We start from the raw sequence: 18,561 nt of genomic DNA on the forward strand, positions 1-18,561 counted from the left end.
TTTTTACAAATGTTCCACATTTCTTCTGCTTGCTGTGGGCAGATGGACCCACCTCTAGCATGGAGCTGGGCCCTGTGCCCACCGTGCCATCTACAAATACTGAAGGACAGTCAGAAACTGGACTGGAAAGGACCTGGAGGACAGGACAGGGACCTGCAAGGACCTCCAACTTCGCTTTCAAGACCTTTGTTTCTTAATCTCCTGAAACCATGGAAGGAATGTTAAACCTTGGACATTCTGGGCTCCAATCGCCTTAAACAGGAGAAAAGGGTTGAAAGGCCACAGTGACCCAGCGGAGCATGAAACCCAATCTCTTCTCCCCAAAACTGGGCCAAACATCCTCCTCTCCACCCTCCATAATTCAAACTTGCACACTTTTAATCTATTCCAATGTTTTACTCATATTGGGGGTAGGAGGGAGCAAAACATTGACAAGCATTTCACCAAGCCAAAAAAGGAAAAGAAATTAGAAAAGTAGTTGTGATGAATTCTGTTCAGACCTGCAACGATGGTGTGGGGGACACTATGTGAAGGTTGAAAACACCACCCCGTTTTTTAGAGATGTTTGTTTCCAAAACTAGCTACATTAGTGGTAGCTTTCAGTCAGCTGTGCCCTTTTTTAGTGCTTTACTTTGCAGTTTCCAGGATATTAACATTTGTCCAGTGATAACAATGTACAATTTAGCAAAACAGCCCATTGAGTAACAAAATCAGGGTTGTTTTTCTTTTGTATTTTTTTGGGGGGGCCACACCTGGGGGTACTCAGGTTACTCCTGGCTGAGTTCAGAAATCTTTCCTGGCAAGCTTGGGGGACCAGATGGGATGCGGGGATCGAACCCAGGTCAGTCTGGGTGGGCCACAGGCAAGGCAAACAACCTACTGTGCTAATCACTCCTGCCCCCAATTTCAGTTCTTAAGATAGTCAGGCACAGCTATTGATTGCATAAGAGACTTAAGGATGCTGTTTGATAGCTGCATGTTTGAATTACATTAGAACCTTGGTCTCGAATTGGACCTCTGTCCAGTTTCAATTTAAACTAAACTAAAATAAAAGTTCCTTCTCTCCTATTAACTTTTTGTGGAAAATATTATTGGGGGGTAGAGTTCCCAGTCACGTGATAGTGTTCAAGGTTCATTCCTGGCTGTAATCATTTGTGGTGTTGGGGTTGAATTATTATGCCCAAGCATGGCGGGGGCCCTTAATTCCTGACCATCTCTCTCTGGTCTAAATGTGGAAAACTTACAGTAAGTACCATAATACAGCAGGCAGAGGCAGGGCTCTTGCTCCAGCACGCTGTATAATGCCCCTAAGCCAGACAGGACCTATCCCAGAGCTCAGGAACAAACCCTGAACCCAGATGGATCTGGCCCCAGTAAAACTTTTTTTTTTTTTTGGTCACACACGGCAGGCTCAGGGGACCATATGGGATGCCGGGATTCGAACCAATGACCTTCTGCATGAAAGGCAAACACCTTACCTCCATGCTATCTCTCCGGCCCCACAGTAAAACTCTTGAACCTTGCTTCATCTTTATTTGCTTTGTCCTCCCCACCACACACAAACCTCTTCAAGTTCCTAAGACTTGGGTTGGCCCAGATTTAGAAGTGCTCAGGGTACACTGAGGGAAACCAAGCCAGATTGAGACATTCCACTCCCACCCCCAAGCCCCCTCCCTCTCCCAAGCAACCTCTCCTCCAAGAGACCGAGCACAACAGTTTGGGTGCTTGCCTTCCATGTTGCCAACATAGGCTTGACCCCAGAGACACCATAAGGATCCCTGAGCAGAGCCAGGAGTAAGCCAAGCCCTGAGCACCCCTGGGTGAGGCCTGCCACAGGAGGAAGAAAAATAATTCAGAAGAGTATGCTACTTGGAATGCAAAATGTGGGCAAGTGGTAGAGTAAATGCAGCTATTAAATGAAAGTAAACGAGAGGGGCGGGAGAGATAGCACAGCGGTAGGGCATGTCTTGCACATAGCCGACCTGAGCTTGATCCCCAGCAACCAACAGGGTCCCCAAAAGCCTTCCAGGAGTCATTTCTGAGCACAGAGCCAAGAGTAACCTGAGTGCCAACACTTGTCCTTCACCCTCCCCCCAGAAGGAACACAATGCAATGGCAGCTGTCACGGGAATGAAAGTGGCCTTGGACACCCAGTGCTCCTGGCTCCGAGATCTCATGGGCTGAGGCCGAGGCAACTGCTAGGAGCAATGTCCAATTGCACAATGGTGCATCTGAGAGGCCATCTTCTCTGCTCTGCCGCTTCTCAACTACTCCTCAACCTCTCAGCTTCCCCCCAAATCCTTCCCCTCAATTTCCAAGAAAGAACTGGGATGCCTTTTGCTGTTTTATTCTGTAAATTCTGCAGGATTAGGGACCATGTGGAATGCCAGACTAACAGTAAGCCAACACAAAAGCCTACCTGTCTGTGCCAGCACTGGCTCCTTGGGCTCATCTCGAGGTTCCAGGGCCACCTCCAAGACTTATTTCAACTCCAACGCAGGGTTCTATTCCTGGAATAGCAACTGATTCCAGTTTGGTTTGTACGTTTTGAGGAACCGGCTGAATTCAAGCCCATCTATTAGGATTAAGAAGAATCAGGAAGGGCCCGGAGAGATAGCACAGCGGTGTTTGCCTTGCAAGCAGCAGATCCAGGACCAAAGGTGGTTGGTTCAAATCCCGGTGTCCCATATGGTCCCCCATGCCTGCCAGGAGCTATTTCTGAGCAGACAGCCAGGAGTAACCCCTGAGCAACGCCGGGTGTGGCCCAAAAAAAAAACAAAAACAAAAAAAAAAAACAAAAAAAAAAGAAGAATCAGGAAGAGGCCAGAGGAAGAGTACAAAGGGTAAGGTTCTTGCCTCGCACAAAGCCAACCCTGATTTTATCCCCAGCATTCCGGGATCCCCTGAGGAACAAGTTTTGATTGCAGAACCAGAAATGTAGCTCCTGAGTATGGGGCCCTTCACCCCACCCCAAGAAAGGGGGGAAATTATAAGGATCCGAAAAAGGAGTCAGATTTCTACCTAATTTCTGCCACTCTCTAAAATTCACCTAAAACTCTCTACTTCCAACTTAAACATCTTTTTCTCTTTCCAGCTGAATCTCTTTAGATATTAATAATAAGCTTGAAGATCTAGATTCCATCTAGTGGTAAGAATCACACACAAAGCTAGCACCCTAATCCTTCACCTCTGCCCTCCACTGTTGGAGAAGCAGCAGCAGCAGCCTAGTCTTGCTTGGAGCACCTTTGGCAGAAGCAATTCTTTGCAGCAGGCATGCAAATGTGTCCATGATAAACCTTAACACATTGTGTCCTATCAGCAATAAGAAACACTCAAATGATTTCACAGGATCAAATATCCCCCTTGGCCATCAGCCAGAAAATATTTGAAGAAAGATAAGCGATACATTAACTTCATGTAAAAGGAATTCTACCTGTTTGGCTGCAGTTTGTATGAGAAGGTGAAGACGCTATTTTTCAGGATATTCAGCTGTGCACGTGTATACTAAAACAAAATTTTCTTCACTGCTCTGCCACTTCAACTACTTCTGGGCTTTGGTCTTAACCCCCAAACCTACGCACACAGGACAGCATAGAAAGGATCACCCCCTTGCAATCTCTGAGGTGTTCAGATTTCCTTATTGACTCCATCTTATAGGTCAGAAATGTGGAGGTTGGGTCGGAGCAATAGCACAGCACGAAGGCATTTGCCTTGCACAAGGCCGACCGGACCCTGGACCCACCTGGGTTCGAGCCCTGCATTCCATGTAGTCCCCAGAGCCTGCCAGGAGCAATTTCTGAGCGCAGAGCCAGGAATTACTCCTGATGGTGCTGCGGGAAGGGGCACAAGAAATTGAACTCGGGTCAGCAGTGTGCAAGGCAAAAAGACCCTCTGGCTCCAAACTCAAAGCTTGTTTTTGGACCACACTCAGCAGTGTTCATAAGGACGTGCCAGAGTCAAGGTGGTGCAAGGCAAGTACTCTACCTGCTATATAAACTACTACACCGGTGCATCCCATAGACAGCCTTTTCTTTTTAAAAGCTGCAACAGGGGCCCAGAGACATAGCACAGCTGTGTTTGCCTTGCAAGCAGCCGATCCAGGACCAAAGGTGGTTGGTTCGAATCCCGGTGTCCCATATGGTCCCCCGTGCCTGCCAGGAGCTATTTCTGAGCAGACAGCCAGGAGGAACCCCTGAGCAATGCTGGGTGTGGCCCAAAAACCAAAAAAAAAAAAAAAAAAGTTAATAAAACTGAACTGAAATATATAAATATACAAATAAAATATATAAATAAAACTGATGACATTGGTAAGTATCTATGCAATTACTCATCCCCTAGAACAGGGGAGCCCTACACCCTAAAATGCTGCTTAGTTATAAGAAGTTAAAGGAACTTGTCAATCTTTCTCTCCTTAAAGTATCTACACGCCTTTTTTTAACCATATGGTAAAAACAATATGTAAAACTGGTACATGTTTCAGCCGTTTTCCAAAGTGTATGGAGCCTGTGAACTGTACACTGCACGTAGGACCATAACTTGACCCCCAATACAACATAGACTCCCCCCCTCAATTAAAAAAACATGGCACAAACATCAGGACAGGAATAGTCCGAAATCTGCCAGGTATTCCCACCTGTCCCCCCTAATAAACGAAGTATAAAGTCTGCTTCAATAATTCTAGAAAATTATAGTAAGTTGTTATGGAGTTATGAAGGGCTCAGGGGTTACTCCTGGCAGGCTCAAGGAATTATATAGATGCCAGGGATCATACCTGGGTCCATCCATCCAGAGTCAGCCACATGCAAGGCAAATGCCCTCCTGCTGTCCTATCACTCGGGCTCCAAGGCGCCAGCTTGAAACTGCCAGGGTTCAACCCCCAGGCTCCAAATATAGCACACAGCCCCCGCACTGAGGAGTGATCCCTGAGCATTGCCAAGTGTGCCCCCCAACTCCTGCCCCAAATGCAGTGTTGGGAGTTAAGAAGGATGGTACTACATCTACACAAATGACAATGACACTCACCATTCGACACATGCTGACATGACACTCCGTCCAAGGCCCGCTTCCTCCAGTACAGGACTTCACTCTCTCCCAGCCCCATGGCAGGCGCCAGTGTGCTACTCGTTTTTTTTTCTTTTTGGTTTTTAGGTCACACCCAGCAGCGCTCAGGGGTTACTCCTGGCTCTACACTCAGAAATCACTCTCTACACTCAGAAATCACTCCTGGCAGGCTCGGGGGACCTCATGGGATGGCGGGATTTGAACCACCGTCCTTGTGCATGCAAGACAAACGCTTTACCTCCATGTTTTCTCCCCGGCCCCTAATCTTTTTCTTTTCTTTTGTTTTTTTGGTTCTTGGTTTTTGGGTCACACTCAACAGCACTTGGATTACTCCTGCCTGGCTCTACGTTCAGAAATCACTCCTGGCAGGTTCAGGGGACCATATGGAATACCGGGATTAGAACCAACATCCTTCTGCATGCCAGGCAAATGCCCTACACCTTCATGCTATCTCTCCGGGCCTTTTTTTTTTTTTTTTGGTTCTTGGGCCACGCCCAGTGATACTAAGGAGTTACTCCTGGCTACTAGCTCATAAATCACCTTCGGCTTGGGGGACCATATGGGACGTGACCAGGGTGGGGGCTGTTTCGAACTGTGGTCTGTCCTTGGCTAGCACGGGCAAGACAGACGCCTTACCGCTTATGCCACGGCTCCAGCCCCAACTCGCGTGCTTCTCTTAACAGCCAAACAACTAAAGAGGAAAGAAGGATCGATCAGGCTTCCTCTCCCAAGTCACAAGGCTTGAAAAGGTCAACCAGGAAAGGGGTGGGGAGCAGGCTGCAACGGTGACATCTTGAACAGTCATTCTTTATCAATATCTTTCTCTGGCTGCTTCCAAAACAACAGAAGAGGTGAGAGTAGTCATGGCTGGGCCTTTAACTCTTTAGGGAGGTGTTATGATGGCGGGAGGGGAAGGAAGCCCTACTTTGAAGTTGGCCTGCATGGTGGAATTCTTCCCAACCTTTTGCCTAAGTGTCACAAAGAATGATACCAAAATGGGGCCTTATTCCTGAAGAATGACTACTGCTGAAATAGGTTCCTTGGCCACTTATGGGGGCCCATATGGAGAAAGGCAAACTCTAGAAAATCCTGCAACTTTCAGTCCCAGAGGGAATAAAAGTCAAAGGGGGTGAAATTTCAGAACTAAGGAATTACCCCCAAAAGTCATTTATCTCACACACACACACACACACAATTACTTTGTCCCTAAACACTATACCTATATGCAAAGATGAAAAGTTTAAAATATAAAGCTCTGAGAAAGGCATCTTAAGGCATGATTCAGTAAACTACTTTTTATGAAGGTTTCAGTATTGAAACTGAAAATGGATCCTTTAAACAGGAATTTTGTGTCTTGCTTTTAGAAAAAATATTTTGGGTTTACTTTTGCACCAGCTTTGAGAGCTGTGCTGACTATTCTCTCCTGGCTCTGGGCTTAGGAGTGTCCCTCTGGGCACCTAACTGCTGTACTATCTTATCTCGCCAGCCCTAGGCAATTAATTTATTAAGCAACTATAATAGAAGGATGCTGTGGAAAACAAATCTTCCTCAATTTTCCTGTTCAATAATTCTTTTTTCTTACCAAGATATAGTTTGGATACAGTCTGGGAAAAATAAAAAAGCAACAACAGGGGCTAGAGAGATACCTCAGCAGATTAGGAAGGGCACTTTCCTTACAGTCACAGCCAATCCAGGTTTGATCCCTGGCATCCCACATGGTCCCCACCCCCCCCAGCACAGGAAGAGCAATTCCCAGCAGTGCCCAGATAACCTGATTAAGGGTGAGGCCCAAGACAAGAACAAAGTAGGGGCTAGGATGAAAGGTCAGAGCACTATTACTGCAGGTTCACGTATGGTAGGTAATACAGCAGAACTTAAAAAGTAAAAGTGCTCATTTTCTTCTCTTAAGACACCTTCCTGTGTCTGCAAAAGACCTATATACATACACAATCCCAAGCATGATCATTTATAAAGAAAATCAGGGGCCGGGAAGGTGGCGCTAGTGGTAAGGTATCTGCCTTGCAAGCACTAGCATAGGACAGACCTCGGTTCGATCCCCCGGTGTCCCATGTGGTCCCCCCAAGTCAGGGGCGATTTCTGAGCGCATAGCCATGAGTAACCCCTGAGCATCAATCGGGTGTGGCCCAAAAAAAAAAAAAAGAAAAAAGAAAAAAAAAATACAGAGACTGGAGTGATAGCACAGCGGAGGGCATTTGCCTTGCACCAGGCCAACCCAGGAGAGATGGGCCTGGGTTTGATTCCTGGCATTCCATATGGTCTCCTGAGCCTACCAGAGGTGATTTCTAAGCTGCGTCAGGAGGAACCCCTGAGAGAGGGCCCCAGAGCATGGTCCAAAAACCAAAAAAAGAAAGAAAGAAAATACAGGGGCTGGAGTGAAGACAGTGGGTAGGCTCAATCCCTGATGGACCAAGCTTGCCAGGCGTGATTTCTGAGAGCAAAGCCATGAGTAACCCTATCAGGGGTCTCAAACTCAATTTACCTGGGGGGCTGCAGGAGGCAAAGTCAGGGTTATCCTTGAGTGCAAAGTCAGTAGTAAGCCTTGAACATTGGGGGGTGTGACCCAAACAACTAAAACAAAATGAAAAAACGATTGCTCTAGGGCAGGGCCACAAAATGTTGTACCGAGGGCCTGCGAGCCACTAGTTTGAGACCCCTTAACTTAAGTGATGCTGGGTATGGCCCCAAAATGGAACATAAGGGGGTGAGATGGAATATCAGTTACTCACAATTAACAGACTCAATTGTTTTAAGAGGGGGACCTTTACATGGGCTTTTCATATTTTTATCCGTGGGCTTTGCATATGCTTTTTTTTTTGGGGGGGGGGAGGTCACACACAGCACTAAGGGTTACTCCTGGCTCTATGCTCAGAAATCGCTCCTGGCAGGCTCGGGAGGGATGCTGGGATTAGAACCAATGACTTTCTGCATGAAAAGCAAACAGGCAAACGCCTTACCTCCATGCTATCTCTCTGGCCCTGGGCTTTGCATATTCTTGCCCTGGGTTTGAATCCACAGCTCAAGAATGGCCCAAAAAGCATGACCCTCAGAAGAAAAAAGAAAAACATGCATCATATGTGGCAGTCTTATTGGCATCAGGTTTCCAAAAGGACCCAAATCCAGCAGACTTTTTAGTACAAGTCTGGCGAGGAAGCCAACTTGAGTTGATATCCCCAATACTTCCAATAGCTCCAAAACCAATGCACCTCACCACAATCACCAAACTGGCCCCAATTCCCATCACCTACTAAGGACACAATTCATTCCAGGCACAAGTCCACTAACTCAGCCTTAAGCATCCAGGCATTTTAAAAGCATAAATGACTTTTAAAAACCTAAAGATGAACACTCAAAAGCCTTAGGAATTAAAGTACCATTAGTTAATACTTGCCTCCTAAATTTCAGAACTCTTGAAATTCAGCACTCAGTCTACAAGCATCTAACTGCTAGTTTAGGCTCAAAGCAGCCGAAGGACAGTTAGTCCCAAAGAAAGTCAAGTTGAAGGCTGGAGCGGGGGGGGGGGGGGGGGGGGGGCTTGCCTTGCACGCAGGAAGGATCCCTGAGCATTGCTGGGTTTGGCCCAAAAACCAAAAACGAAGTAAATAAAGCTTGCTTTCCAAAGAGGTGAGATAAAATGTCCTAAGTAGATCTATCCACCTAGTCTTCCTCCAAAGGGTCAAAAATGGGAGAGAGAGGCGCAGAAAAAAATTTTAAACGCTCCTAAATCCTCTTCTACAAATATGTGAACTAGTCTCCTTTTAGGAGGGCGAGAGCAAGGGATCAAAAATTCAGGGGCTGAGCTATATTAATATTGTTGGTCCTTTCATTAGCATAAATTCTGTGATATACAGAGCATGCACTTCATTTTAAAGCAAACATGCACGCATCACGCAACACATATGCCTAAAAGAGTTTAGACCCCAGGAATACAGAATAAACCGTAGTGTGGATGCCAATCTACTTTTCCAGAGTAGTTTAATCGAACAGATGCAAGCAATGCGACCAGCCAATTAATTCTAGACTCAAAACCATCCTTTTTCAATGGGAATGAGGCTCTCTCAATATACAAGGGTTGGAGCAGTAGCACAGCAGTTAAGGCCAGTTTGCCTTGCAAGGCCAATCCAGGATGAACCCTGGGTTTGAATCCAGGCATCCCATATGGTCCCCGGTCCCCTGAACCTGCCAGCAGTGACTTCTGAGCACAGAGCCAGAAGTAACCCCTGGGGGCTGGCGCGGTGGCACTAGAGGTAAGGTGTGTGCCTGGCCAGCACTAGCCTACGACGGACCTTTCTTATTCAAGTGGAAGCCAGCACTGAGACCGATGGCATACTCTCAGACCCTACCCCCTTCTTTGCTCCATAGGGAAGGGGCAATCCCTGCCCTACGCACCCTCTCTTGACTCAATCCTGCTCTCAGGTGGCCCCACCACCAAGTTTCCCCTCTGCAACCATGTCACCAGCACCTCTCCAGCCTGCTCCCCTGTCTTTCCGGGGACACAGCTCAGGGCTGCTCACACAGCAGACCCCAACGTTCCTCGACTACACCAGGATGCCTGGAAGATTTCTACTCCCGGAGTCGCATCCAAAGAGTTCACAGAAGTCCAGGGTGTCTCCTTTGCCTTTTAAGAAAGCACCATTAAAGTCACCGGGTGAGTTCCGGTCACCTCTTCCCCAAAGTCAGGCAGTTCCATTTCCCAGGGCCTGAGGGGGCCAGTCCGGGTCACACCAGCAGTGCTGCAAACCCAGCAGTAGTACCCCTTGGTCGCCAGAGCCCAGGGGTGCGGGGAGCCACAGAGACAGCTGGAAGGACACCTAAATAATCAAATAACGAAAACTCATTCCCCTATCAGGGGCCAAGGCAGAGCATGTGTAATCAACCCTTAGTATTTATTTCCCTGCAAAACCCAACTCCCTCCCGCTTCTGAAGTGGTTCATGCCATGGGCTCAGCAGACAGTGGACAGGAGACCCTGTCGGATGCCTCCTGTCCTCACGTGGCCCCACTGTTCCCCTTCCCCACTGAGCTCAGCCTCCTTTCCAAGGCCAGGAGGCATCTGTGACCAGGGAATGGGACAGCACTCTGAGATTATTTAAGAGAGCCTGTGGACTCTTGAAAGAGTAAAAAAACTATATTGAAGGGCCGGAGCGGTGGTGCCAGCGGTAGGACATTTGCCTTGCAAGCGCAAACCTAGGAAGGATCTTGACTTGATCCCCGGCGTCCCATATGGGTCACCCTCCCCCTAGCCAGGAGTGATTTATGAGCAGAGCCAGGAGTAAACCCTGAGCGTCACCGAACCAAAACTAAAATAAATTTGGCCCAGAGAGATAGCACAGAGGCGTTTGCCTTGCAAGCAGCCAATCCAGGACCAATGGTGGTTGGTTCGAATCCCGGTGTCCCATATGGTCCCCCGTCCTGCCAGGAGCTATTTCTGAGCAGACAGCCAGGAGTAGCCCCTGAACACCGCCGGGTGTGGCCCAAAAACAAAAAAAATAAAATAAATAACTTGATGCAGGTCCTGCGCACACAGCCAAAGCCACACACAGGGAAGCCATCAGAGGGGACAGACACAGGGAAGCCATCAGAGGGGACAGACAAACAAGCAACTTCCGCCAAGACTCCTCCAGCTCCTTCCCAGAACCCAGGGTTGGTTTTTGTTTTTTTTCCCAAGCAACGACTTTATTCTGAACACACTGCCCGGGCTGGGCTGGAGAGATGATGGTACAGTGCTTGCTTGTTTGTCCTGCACACAACAGAACTGCATTCAATCCTAGCAGAGTCCCAGGCATTCCCTCTGGTCCTCCACCCCAACCCCAGCACCACCGGGGGTGAAATCGGTGAGCAAAAAGGGGAAAAATACTGCCAAAGAGCATTTTCTCCCAAGGGAAGACCCTGAAATAATCATTTATGTCCTAGCTTAAAAACTAATCAAAACGGGCCGGAGAGACAGCATGGAGGTAAGGCGTTTTTGCCTTTCATGCAGAAAGTCATCGGTTCAAATCCTGGCATCCCACAGGGTCCCCCGTGCTTGCCAGGAGCGATTTCTGAGCATGGAGCCAGGAGTAACTCCTGAGCACTGCCGGTGTGACCCGAAAACCAAATAATAATAATAATAATAATAATAATATCATCCTATCTTTCTCTACTTTGAATTAAGGTCCAAATCACACTTGATTCTTTCAACGTGCAATTTAGGAGAAGAAAAAGTTTGCCTCAACAGTCTGGATTTCGTGTTTTAAGAACTAAGTTAATTGTCGGCCAGCTCCAACCTAGTGGCCAGGAGAAAAGGGGCACCGGAAAAAGTGCTTTTCAAGCGATCCGATCTGCCTCCCAGGGCCAGAAGAGCTAGCTTGCCTTCTTCCTCAGCACTCTCTCTATAACCTTGAATGGGCTTATAATTTAAAAAGAATATAAACCTTTTTTACAAGTCTGGCAACACTGGGCATCGACTGTTTTAGGCCAAATAAAACGTATGTGAATCTTTAACTGGTAATCTAAATAAAACCTGACATTTAACCCCAACTGCTAAGGAGGGTTCGAATCAAGGAATTCTAGAAGCGCCTCTTCCATCCTCCCCCTCCCATCTGACCCTAATTTTCGACTGAATTGGCTCCATCTTGCCATTCCGGGGATTTTCGAGGCGGCATTTAGGCTCAAGCCTTCACATCTTCTAAATACGATGAAAGAACATACTAGAACACATCCTCCCGCCATCAAAGTGGACAAGAAAATAAAATGTTCACGATTCCAAGGACCATCAGAACATAAAAGAAATGAGCTAACCGTCTCCCTAGCTTTCCCCCTCTGGATAGTACCTTTTTAGGAATAGAAGCGCTCACCAAGAAAATGCGAATTTAAATTATTTTGTTTTGCCTTTTTTCCTCCAAAGGGAGAGGAAAGAAGCCAAGCCGGCTTTGGGGCCACGAGTGCTATCCCGAAAATTAACGGTCGGGGGGAGGCAAAAATCGAGGGGCGAGGGTGCAGAGCTCAGAACCAAAACAGGCGCACCCCAGTTGTTCCCAGCAAACCCCACTCGCGTTATAGAAAGCACAAGGCAGATCTCTCACTGTAAAGGAAAAAGTAAATAGCTGGACCCTCATCCCTAACTTTGGGGTTTTGGTTTGTTTTTTGTTTGTTTTTATTGGTTTTGGGGTCCCATCGGCGGCCTTCAAGGGTCACTCTAGGCTCTACACCGCAGGCTCAATAAGTGACCATATGGGGTGTCTGAGGTCGAACCCTGGTCGGCAGCTTGCAAGGCAAACACCCTCCTCATCCAACCTTGCTCACAATGCTCTCCTAGGCGCGGGCCCTTCGACCCCCAAAACTTGCAGTAAGTGGGAGGCATCAGAGATAAAATAAAAGGAATGACTTTGCGGGGCGAGAAAATATAAGCGTGGGAGAGCGAAAAATAACAGAAACCTGCGTGCACTTGAATTTAATTTTTCACCAAGGATTGCCGACCCCATGGGGTGCGCGTCCCGAAGGAAAGGGGGCTAGAGGAGGTTGGAAAAACACTTCAATTTAATGCAGAAACCAGGCTCTCTGGGCGTTCCCAAGCCCGAATCAGAACCAGAACCAGAAGCAACAGGGGCTCCCAAAAAAAGAAATCTCAAGGGCCGCGCGTGCGGACACAGGCGAACCTTCAACCTCAACCTCCCACATCCCCAAATGCCATCCTTTGACTCCACGAAGGCGGCCACCACCAGGACCACCAGTATATCTTCCAAAAATAAAATAGCCCAAATCCATGCACAAGGGGCGATGAGCGCAGAGCCACGGAGCCCGGGTCCCGGTGGGTCTCGCGCCGGGGAGACTTGGCACGGACGGGTCGCTGCGTAAAGGCGCACAACACGGCACCGCGTGGCGGGCGGGCGGGTGGTCCAGCTCTCGGGGCGCACGGGCCGGACAGGTCAGGACGCGCCTTCACCACCCATGGGTGGGCCGGGCAAGCTCTGACATCCCGGACACGCGCGGGGGGACCACGCAAAGCGGGTTCAAGCCAGGAGCGTTCCGGAGCAGCCTTGGAGCCCGAGCCCTGCCTGGCCCCTCACTCACAGGCCCGGTGGGGCAGTGAGTGGGCATGGAGTCGCGCTTCCCGGGGAGACTTAGCACGGACGAGTCTCTGCGTAAAGGTGCACAACAGGACAAGCCGTGGCTGGCGCACGGGCAGGATGTCCAGCTCCTGGGGCGCACGGGCCAGACAGGAGGCGCATCTACCCGTGCGTGGTGGGCCGGGGAAGCGCGTACATCGATCGCGGACACGCGTGGAACCACAAAGAAGAAAAAGAAAGAGGGGCCCGACCCCAGCCCGGCCAGTGGGCCTGGAAGCTTGGAGAGCTGGAGCGCGCGCGCGCCACGTCGGCCAGGGGGACATCAGGGTGCAAAGTTCGGGGAGCCCAGACTCACCTCGTCGGTGTGGTTCTGGCAGAAGTCGAGGCGCTCGGGGAAGACGGCCAGGAGGGAGAAGGGCGCGCCGCCGGGGAAGGCCGGGCCCAGGCCCGGCGGGCCGCGCTCGATGTAGTGGTCCTTGGTGAGGCGCACGCGCTGGTGCGCGCGGACGCAGTTGTCGCACAGGTGCTCCTGGCAGTCGAGGCAGCGCGAGGACGCGGCGTTGCCCTCGTCGCACGAGCTGCAGCCCTGGGGCCGGCGCAGCAGCCGGGGCAGCGTGGCAGCCGGGGTGGCGGCGGCGGCGGCGGCGGCGGGCGGCTGGGGCGCGCGGGCCCGGGGATGGCCCGGAGGGTTCCCGGGGCGCCCGTTCTTGGGCGGCGGCGTCTCCACGGCGTCCAGCAGGTTGCTGAGGAGGAAGGCGGGCGAGGTGGGCAGCGCGTCCATGTCGGCCGGGCCCGCCGCCTCGGCCTGCAGCACGGCCTTCTGTTCGCACACGGGGCAGCGCAGCTTGAGGGCGTCCCCGGGGGCGCCTCCAGGTCCTCCACCTCCACCTCCTCCTCCTCCGCCGGCGCCTCCCGCGCCTATGCCCGGCAGCCGGTGCGCCTCCAGGCAGGCGCGGCACAAGGCGTGCAGGCAGGGCAGGATGTGCAGGCGGCGCGCCGACGACGCGGGGAGCCCCCCAACGCCTCCCACGACGCCCCCAGACGACGACGAGCCGGACGACGACGTGGACGAGGCCGACGACGAGCCGGACGACAAGGGCGCCGGGGAGCCGCACATCTCCTTGCACAGCAGGCAGGCCTGGAAGTCGGGCTCGGGGAACGAGGCCATTGGCGAGGGCAGAGGAGAAAGACGCCTGCACGATCCAGGCCTCTCCGGGCCGACCAAGGCCACGCGCCCCGGCGGAGCGTCTGCAGGAACTCGAGGCACCAGAGTCCAGTTCGCTTCTCTAGCTCCGAGTCCAGATCCGGGCTGCGCGCACGTCAAGGCTCCAGGACCCCCGGCCGCATCGCACGCTCCGGCGCGGCCTCTCCTCGTCCTCCTCCTCCGGGGGTGCTCCCCTGGCAGCACCCGGCCCGGGGTGGCCCACCCTCCGCTGGCCCTGGCCTGGCCTTCCCTGCCCCTGCCCCTAGGTCCCCGCGGGCTGCGCTGAATTATTCATCGGCTGGAAGATATTGGATGAAGCCGCTCCTCCTTCTCCTCCTCCTCCTCCTGGTTGTCCTCCTCCTCCGAAGCCCGGCCGGCCCCAGGATCACATTTCCTTTGTCACCCGGCCACCTCGAGGGCCCTCTAAGCCCGGGGACCCCCTCTGGGCTAGGCCCCGGGGGGATTTGGCGATCAGTGGCACCGGCCACGACCCCGCGCGTGGCTGCGCTCCGGAGCCGAGTGCTCCAAGGGGCCGGCCCGAGCCCGCGGCATCTCCTCCGGGTCCCAAGGCCGAACCGGGTCGGGTTGGGTCGGGTCGGATCAGGTGGAGTTGGGTTGGGTGGGTGGCCGCGTGCGCCCTCCTGGCTCGCCAAGGATCTTTTGGAGAGGTTCGCTCGGCCCGGCGTGGTGGGCGCAGAGCGCGCGCGCCCGGCCCTTTCTCTGTTTTGCTGGGCCGCCTCCGGGTGTCGGAAGGGATCGGAATTCGGGTCCTTTTAACCCGCCGAGGGGCGAACTCACTTCCGCCGGGGGAGGGGGCTGCGGCCGGCCGGCAGGAAACCTTCCTTGGCCCGCCCGGCCCCGCGCGCTTTTGTGTGCGCCCTCCCTCTCTCCCTCCCGCCCGCCCGGCCCGCCGGCCGGCCCAGGAGGACGTGGACTGGACGCAAGGGGGACGTGGACTGGACGCCCCGGACCGCCCTGCCCTGCCCTGCCACGACCTTTGGAGCCTCCCCAGCCCGTTGGGGGAAAAAAAAAGGACAGGAAAGATGTTGGGAAGGGTGATCCGGTGCGCACACACACACACGCGCACGGTTTTTGCCTTTTTGCATTCCCTTCCAGGCCTTTCCGACCCCTACGAAAACATCTCGCAGCTGTGCGCACTTTCGGTGCACGCGTGCTGCGGGCTGGGTCTGAGTTCTGATCCCTGGAGTAGCCAGTTCCCTGGGTTGTTTTTTGGGTTTTTTTTTTTGGGGGGGGGACAAGGGTGCTGGCCATCTGGTGGTGCCCAGACTGCCTGGGTGGTTCTGAAGAAGGACCTGGCCCCCGCCTAGGAGGAGACTGTATTGGGAAGTGCCGAGGGCCGAGGATCAGGATTTTGAGTCTCTGGAGACCATGGATAATTGTGTCCCCCACCCTCACCCCGTCTGACTAGGGCCAAGCTGCAAGTGACATTTTGGGTCTCGCTTCCAGGCACATGGCCGGCTTGCACGGGCCAAGGGAGCAGCAGGTTCGAAGAAACGACCCCACACCAATAAATTCCGACTGTGTGGTTCCCTCGATGGGAAATTCTAGAAAAGGCAGAGCTCCTTGCAGGGCTCCTAAGGAAAGTTCCACCAAGGGAGGGGGGGAGTGCTGGGTTCGAGAAGACGTTTGTCAGAACCTGTAAGTATGATTTAGTTTAAGATCAGGGCCAAATTTCACTGCAAATTAGATCTTAATTTTAAAAGGGGGCAAGGGGATAAATTGATGTCCCTGCTTGTGTCACCAGCCTGCTGGATCATTAAGATGGGAACAAAAAACGACAAAACACCCACTACTACGCAAACATCCTTGACGCGCCTGGGATTGTTTTTGCTTACCAGAATTTAAGGCTTTTTCCGGGGACGACAAAAAGAGCTCCGAGACCAACCTCACTGGACAAATGTCCTGCAGCCTCCTGACCCGCAGCAGCAGCTTTCCGGCCAGCATGCACCTGGACCAAGTGGAGCCTGGCATCCTCAGGGGCAGGAACCTCAGCACCTGAACCCACTCCCAGCATAGCCGGCATTTACTCAGGGAAAAAACTAAGTAAGACCGAAGCAGAGACGGGGCTTGAGCTAGCACGGCCAGGAGGCACATTTGCCTTGCAAGGCCAACCCCACATCCCCTTCGGTGCCACAGAGCAGGACCAGGGGTCATTCTGGAGGGGAGAGCCGGGCCTCACTCCAGAGTGTCATTGCTGGGTGTGGCCCAAAAGCTTCCACACACAACACACCCCACCAAGAAAAGATTCCTTTGACAAGTGAAAAATAGTACACGTGTACTTTAACAGAGATGATAGGAACAGGGACCAGAGCGATAGATAGCACAGTGGCAGGGCATTTGCCTTACCTGCGACCAACCCGGGAAGTAGCTGCTTCGATCCCCAGCATCCCCTTTGATATCCTGAGTCTGCCAGGAGTGATTTCTGAGCACAGAGCCAGGAGTAACCCCTGCGTGCCACCGAGTGTTGCCCTAAAACCAAACAAAAAAAAAAAAGAAAGGATTTTCTCATGCTGCCATGATTGCCAGTATGTTTCTTTCCTAATTTGAGAATTGTGGGCCCGGAGAGATAGCACAGTGGTGTTTGCCTTGCAAGCAGCCGATCCAGGACCAAAGGTGGTTGGTTCAAATCCCGGTGTCCCATATGGTCCCCCGTGCCTGCCAAGAGCTATTTCTGGACAGCCAGGAGTGACCCCTGAGCACTGCCGGGTGTGGCCCAAAAACTAAAAAAAAAAAAAAAAAAAAAATTGTATGTCAGTATATACATGCTCATTCCTGAATCATGCAAAAATCAATATCTCAAACTGGCTTTATTCCCGACACGGTGGGTATATGATGGACGGGGTTGCTTTGCTTTGCTTTGCTTTTTATTTATTAGCATTGTTTTTAACTTTTCTTTCTTTCTTTTTTATTTTTAAGAAAAAGGAGGAAAACAGATGGGGAAAGAAATGGCTCTGAGGATGAAGGCCCCAGAAGGTCAGAAAAGGAACAGGCCAGACCCTGATTGGCCCCACCCACCAGGCTTAGAAAAAAAAATAAATGACGGCGGGGGGTGGGGGAAGCAGCCGACTTGGCCCATCTTCCGGGGGCTGAGACTCAAATATCCTGACAGCGGATGGCAGAGAAGTCAGCGGGGACATCATGGAAGAGCAGAAAGGGGAATCGCACTTGACGGCTTTCTGAAAACAATTACTCAGAATAAGCCAAAAAGAAAAGAGAAAACACAGAGGAGGGGTGGGATGGTTTGGGTTTCTCTGCTGAAAGCCGCTTCCCTTTCTGGAGTTGCCAGGAAAACAGATCAGCAGTGTAAATGGTTAAAATAGCACGGTCCGAATTTACTATTGGTAGGGAGGAAGGGAATCTTTTAAAATAACTAGCTCCAGTTGCAGAGACTTCTGTTACCAAAAAAATATTTCATGGGATGTGTTGATAACAAATTAGGCTAAAAGGTTCATAAAGCTGCTGACTAGCCGTGAAATGAGAGCTACTGATGAGATGAAAGACCAAGGACTGTCCCTCCCTCCTGGCTATAAATTAGTATTAAATTTTTCATTGCCATCCTAACTCATAAACACCTTCCTTAGCAAGAGAGGAGCCCACTTCATTCCAGCTTTCTCTCCACGAGTTAGCACTGGGTCGTCCAAACTTTGCCAAATCCTATAAATGACCCACTTTTCTTCATAACTTTTTTTTTTTTTTGGTTTTTGGGCCACACCCGGCATTGCTCAGGGGTTACTCCTGGCTGTCTGCTCAGAAATAGCACCTGGCAGGCACAGGGGAACCATATGGGACACCAGGATTCGAACCATCGTCCTTCTGCACGCAAGGCAAACACCTTACCTCCATTCTATCTCTCCGGCTCCCCAACAATAATTTTTTGTAGTTTTTGTTTTTTTGTTTTGGGGTCACACCCGGCGGTGCTCAGGGGTTCCTCCTGGCTGTCTGCTCAGAAATAGCTCCTGGCAGGCACGGGGGACCATATGGGACACCGGGATTCAAACCAACCACCTTTGGTCCTGGATCAGCTGCTTGCAAAGCAAACGCCGCTGTGCTATCTCTCCGGGCCTCCAACAATAATTTTTAAAGGACATAGAATAGGGTTGCCTTGCTAGTGGCCACTCCAGTTTGATTTCTGGCACCCCATATGGTCCCCTGTGACCCCTGAGCATTGCCAGGTGTGCTTAATCCCCCCAAATCATTGAAGAGTATTTATT

General features: G+C 51.3%; 1 protein-coding gene across 1 annotated transcript in view; it reads right to left on the minus strand.

The window, feature by feature from the left end:
* Window positions 1-14,293, minus strand: part of TRIM71 (tripartite motif containing 71) — a 62,968-nt gene extending 48,675 nt beyond the window's left edge. Inside the window, exon 1 of the mRNA XM_049766396.1 lies at window positions 13,481-14,293. Within this exon, the coding sequence (XP_049622353.1) occupies window positions 13,481-14,293 (813 nt within the window). The remainder of the gene's footprint in view (window positions 1-13,480) is intronic.
* Between the last annotated feature and the right edge of the window lie 4,268 nt (window positions 14,294-18,561).

The sequence above is a fragment of the Suncus etruscus genome, chromosome 20 (genome assembly GCF_024139225.1).
Source record: "Suncus etruscus isolate mSunEtr1 chromosome 20, mSunEtr1.pri.cur, whole genome shotgun sequence".
Lineage (NCBI taxonomy): Eukaryota > Metazoa > Chordata > Mammalia > Eulipotyphla > Soricidae > Suncus > Suncus etruscus.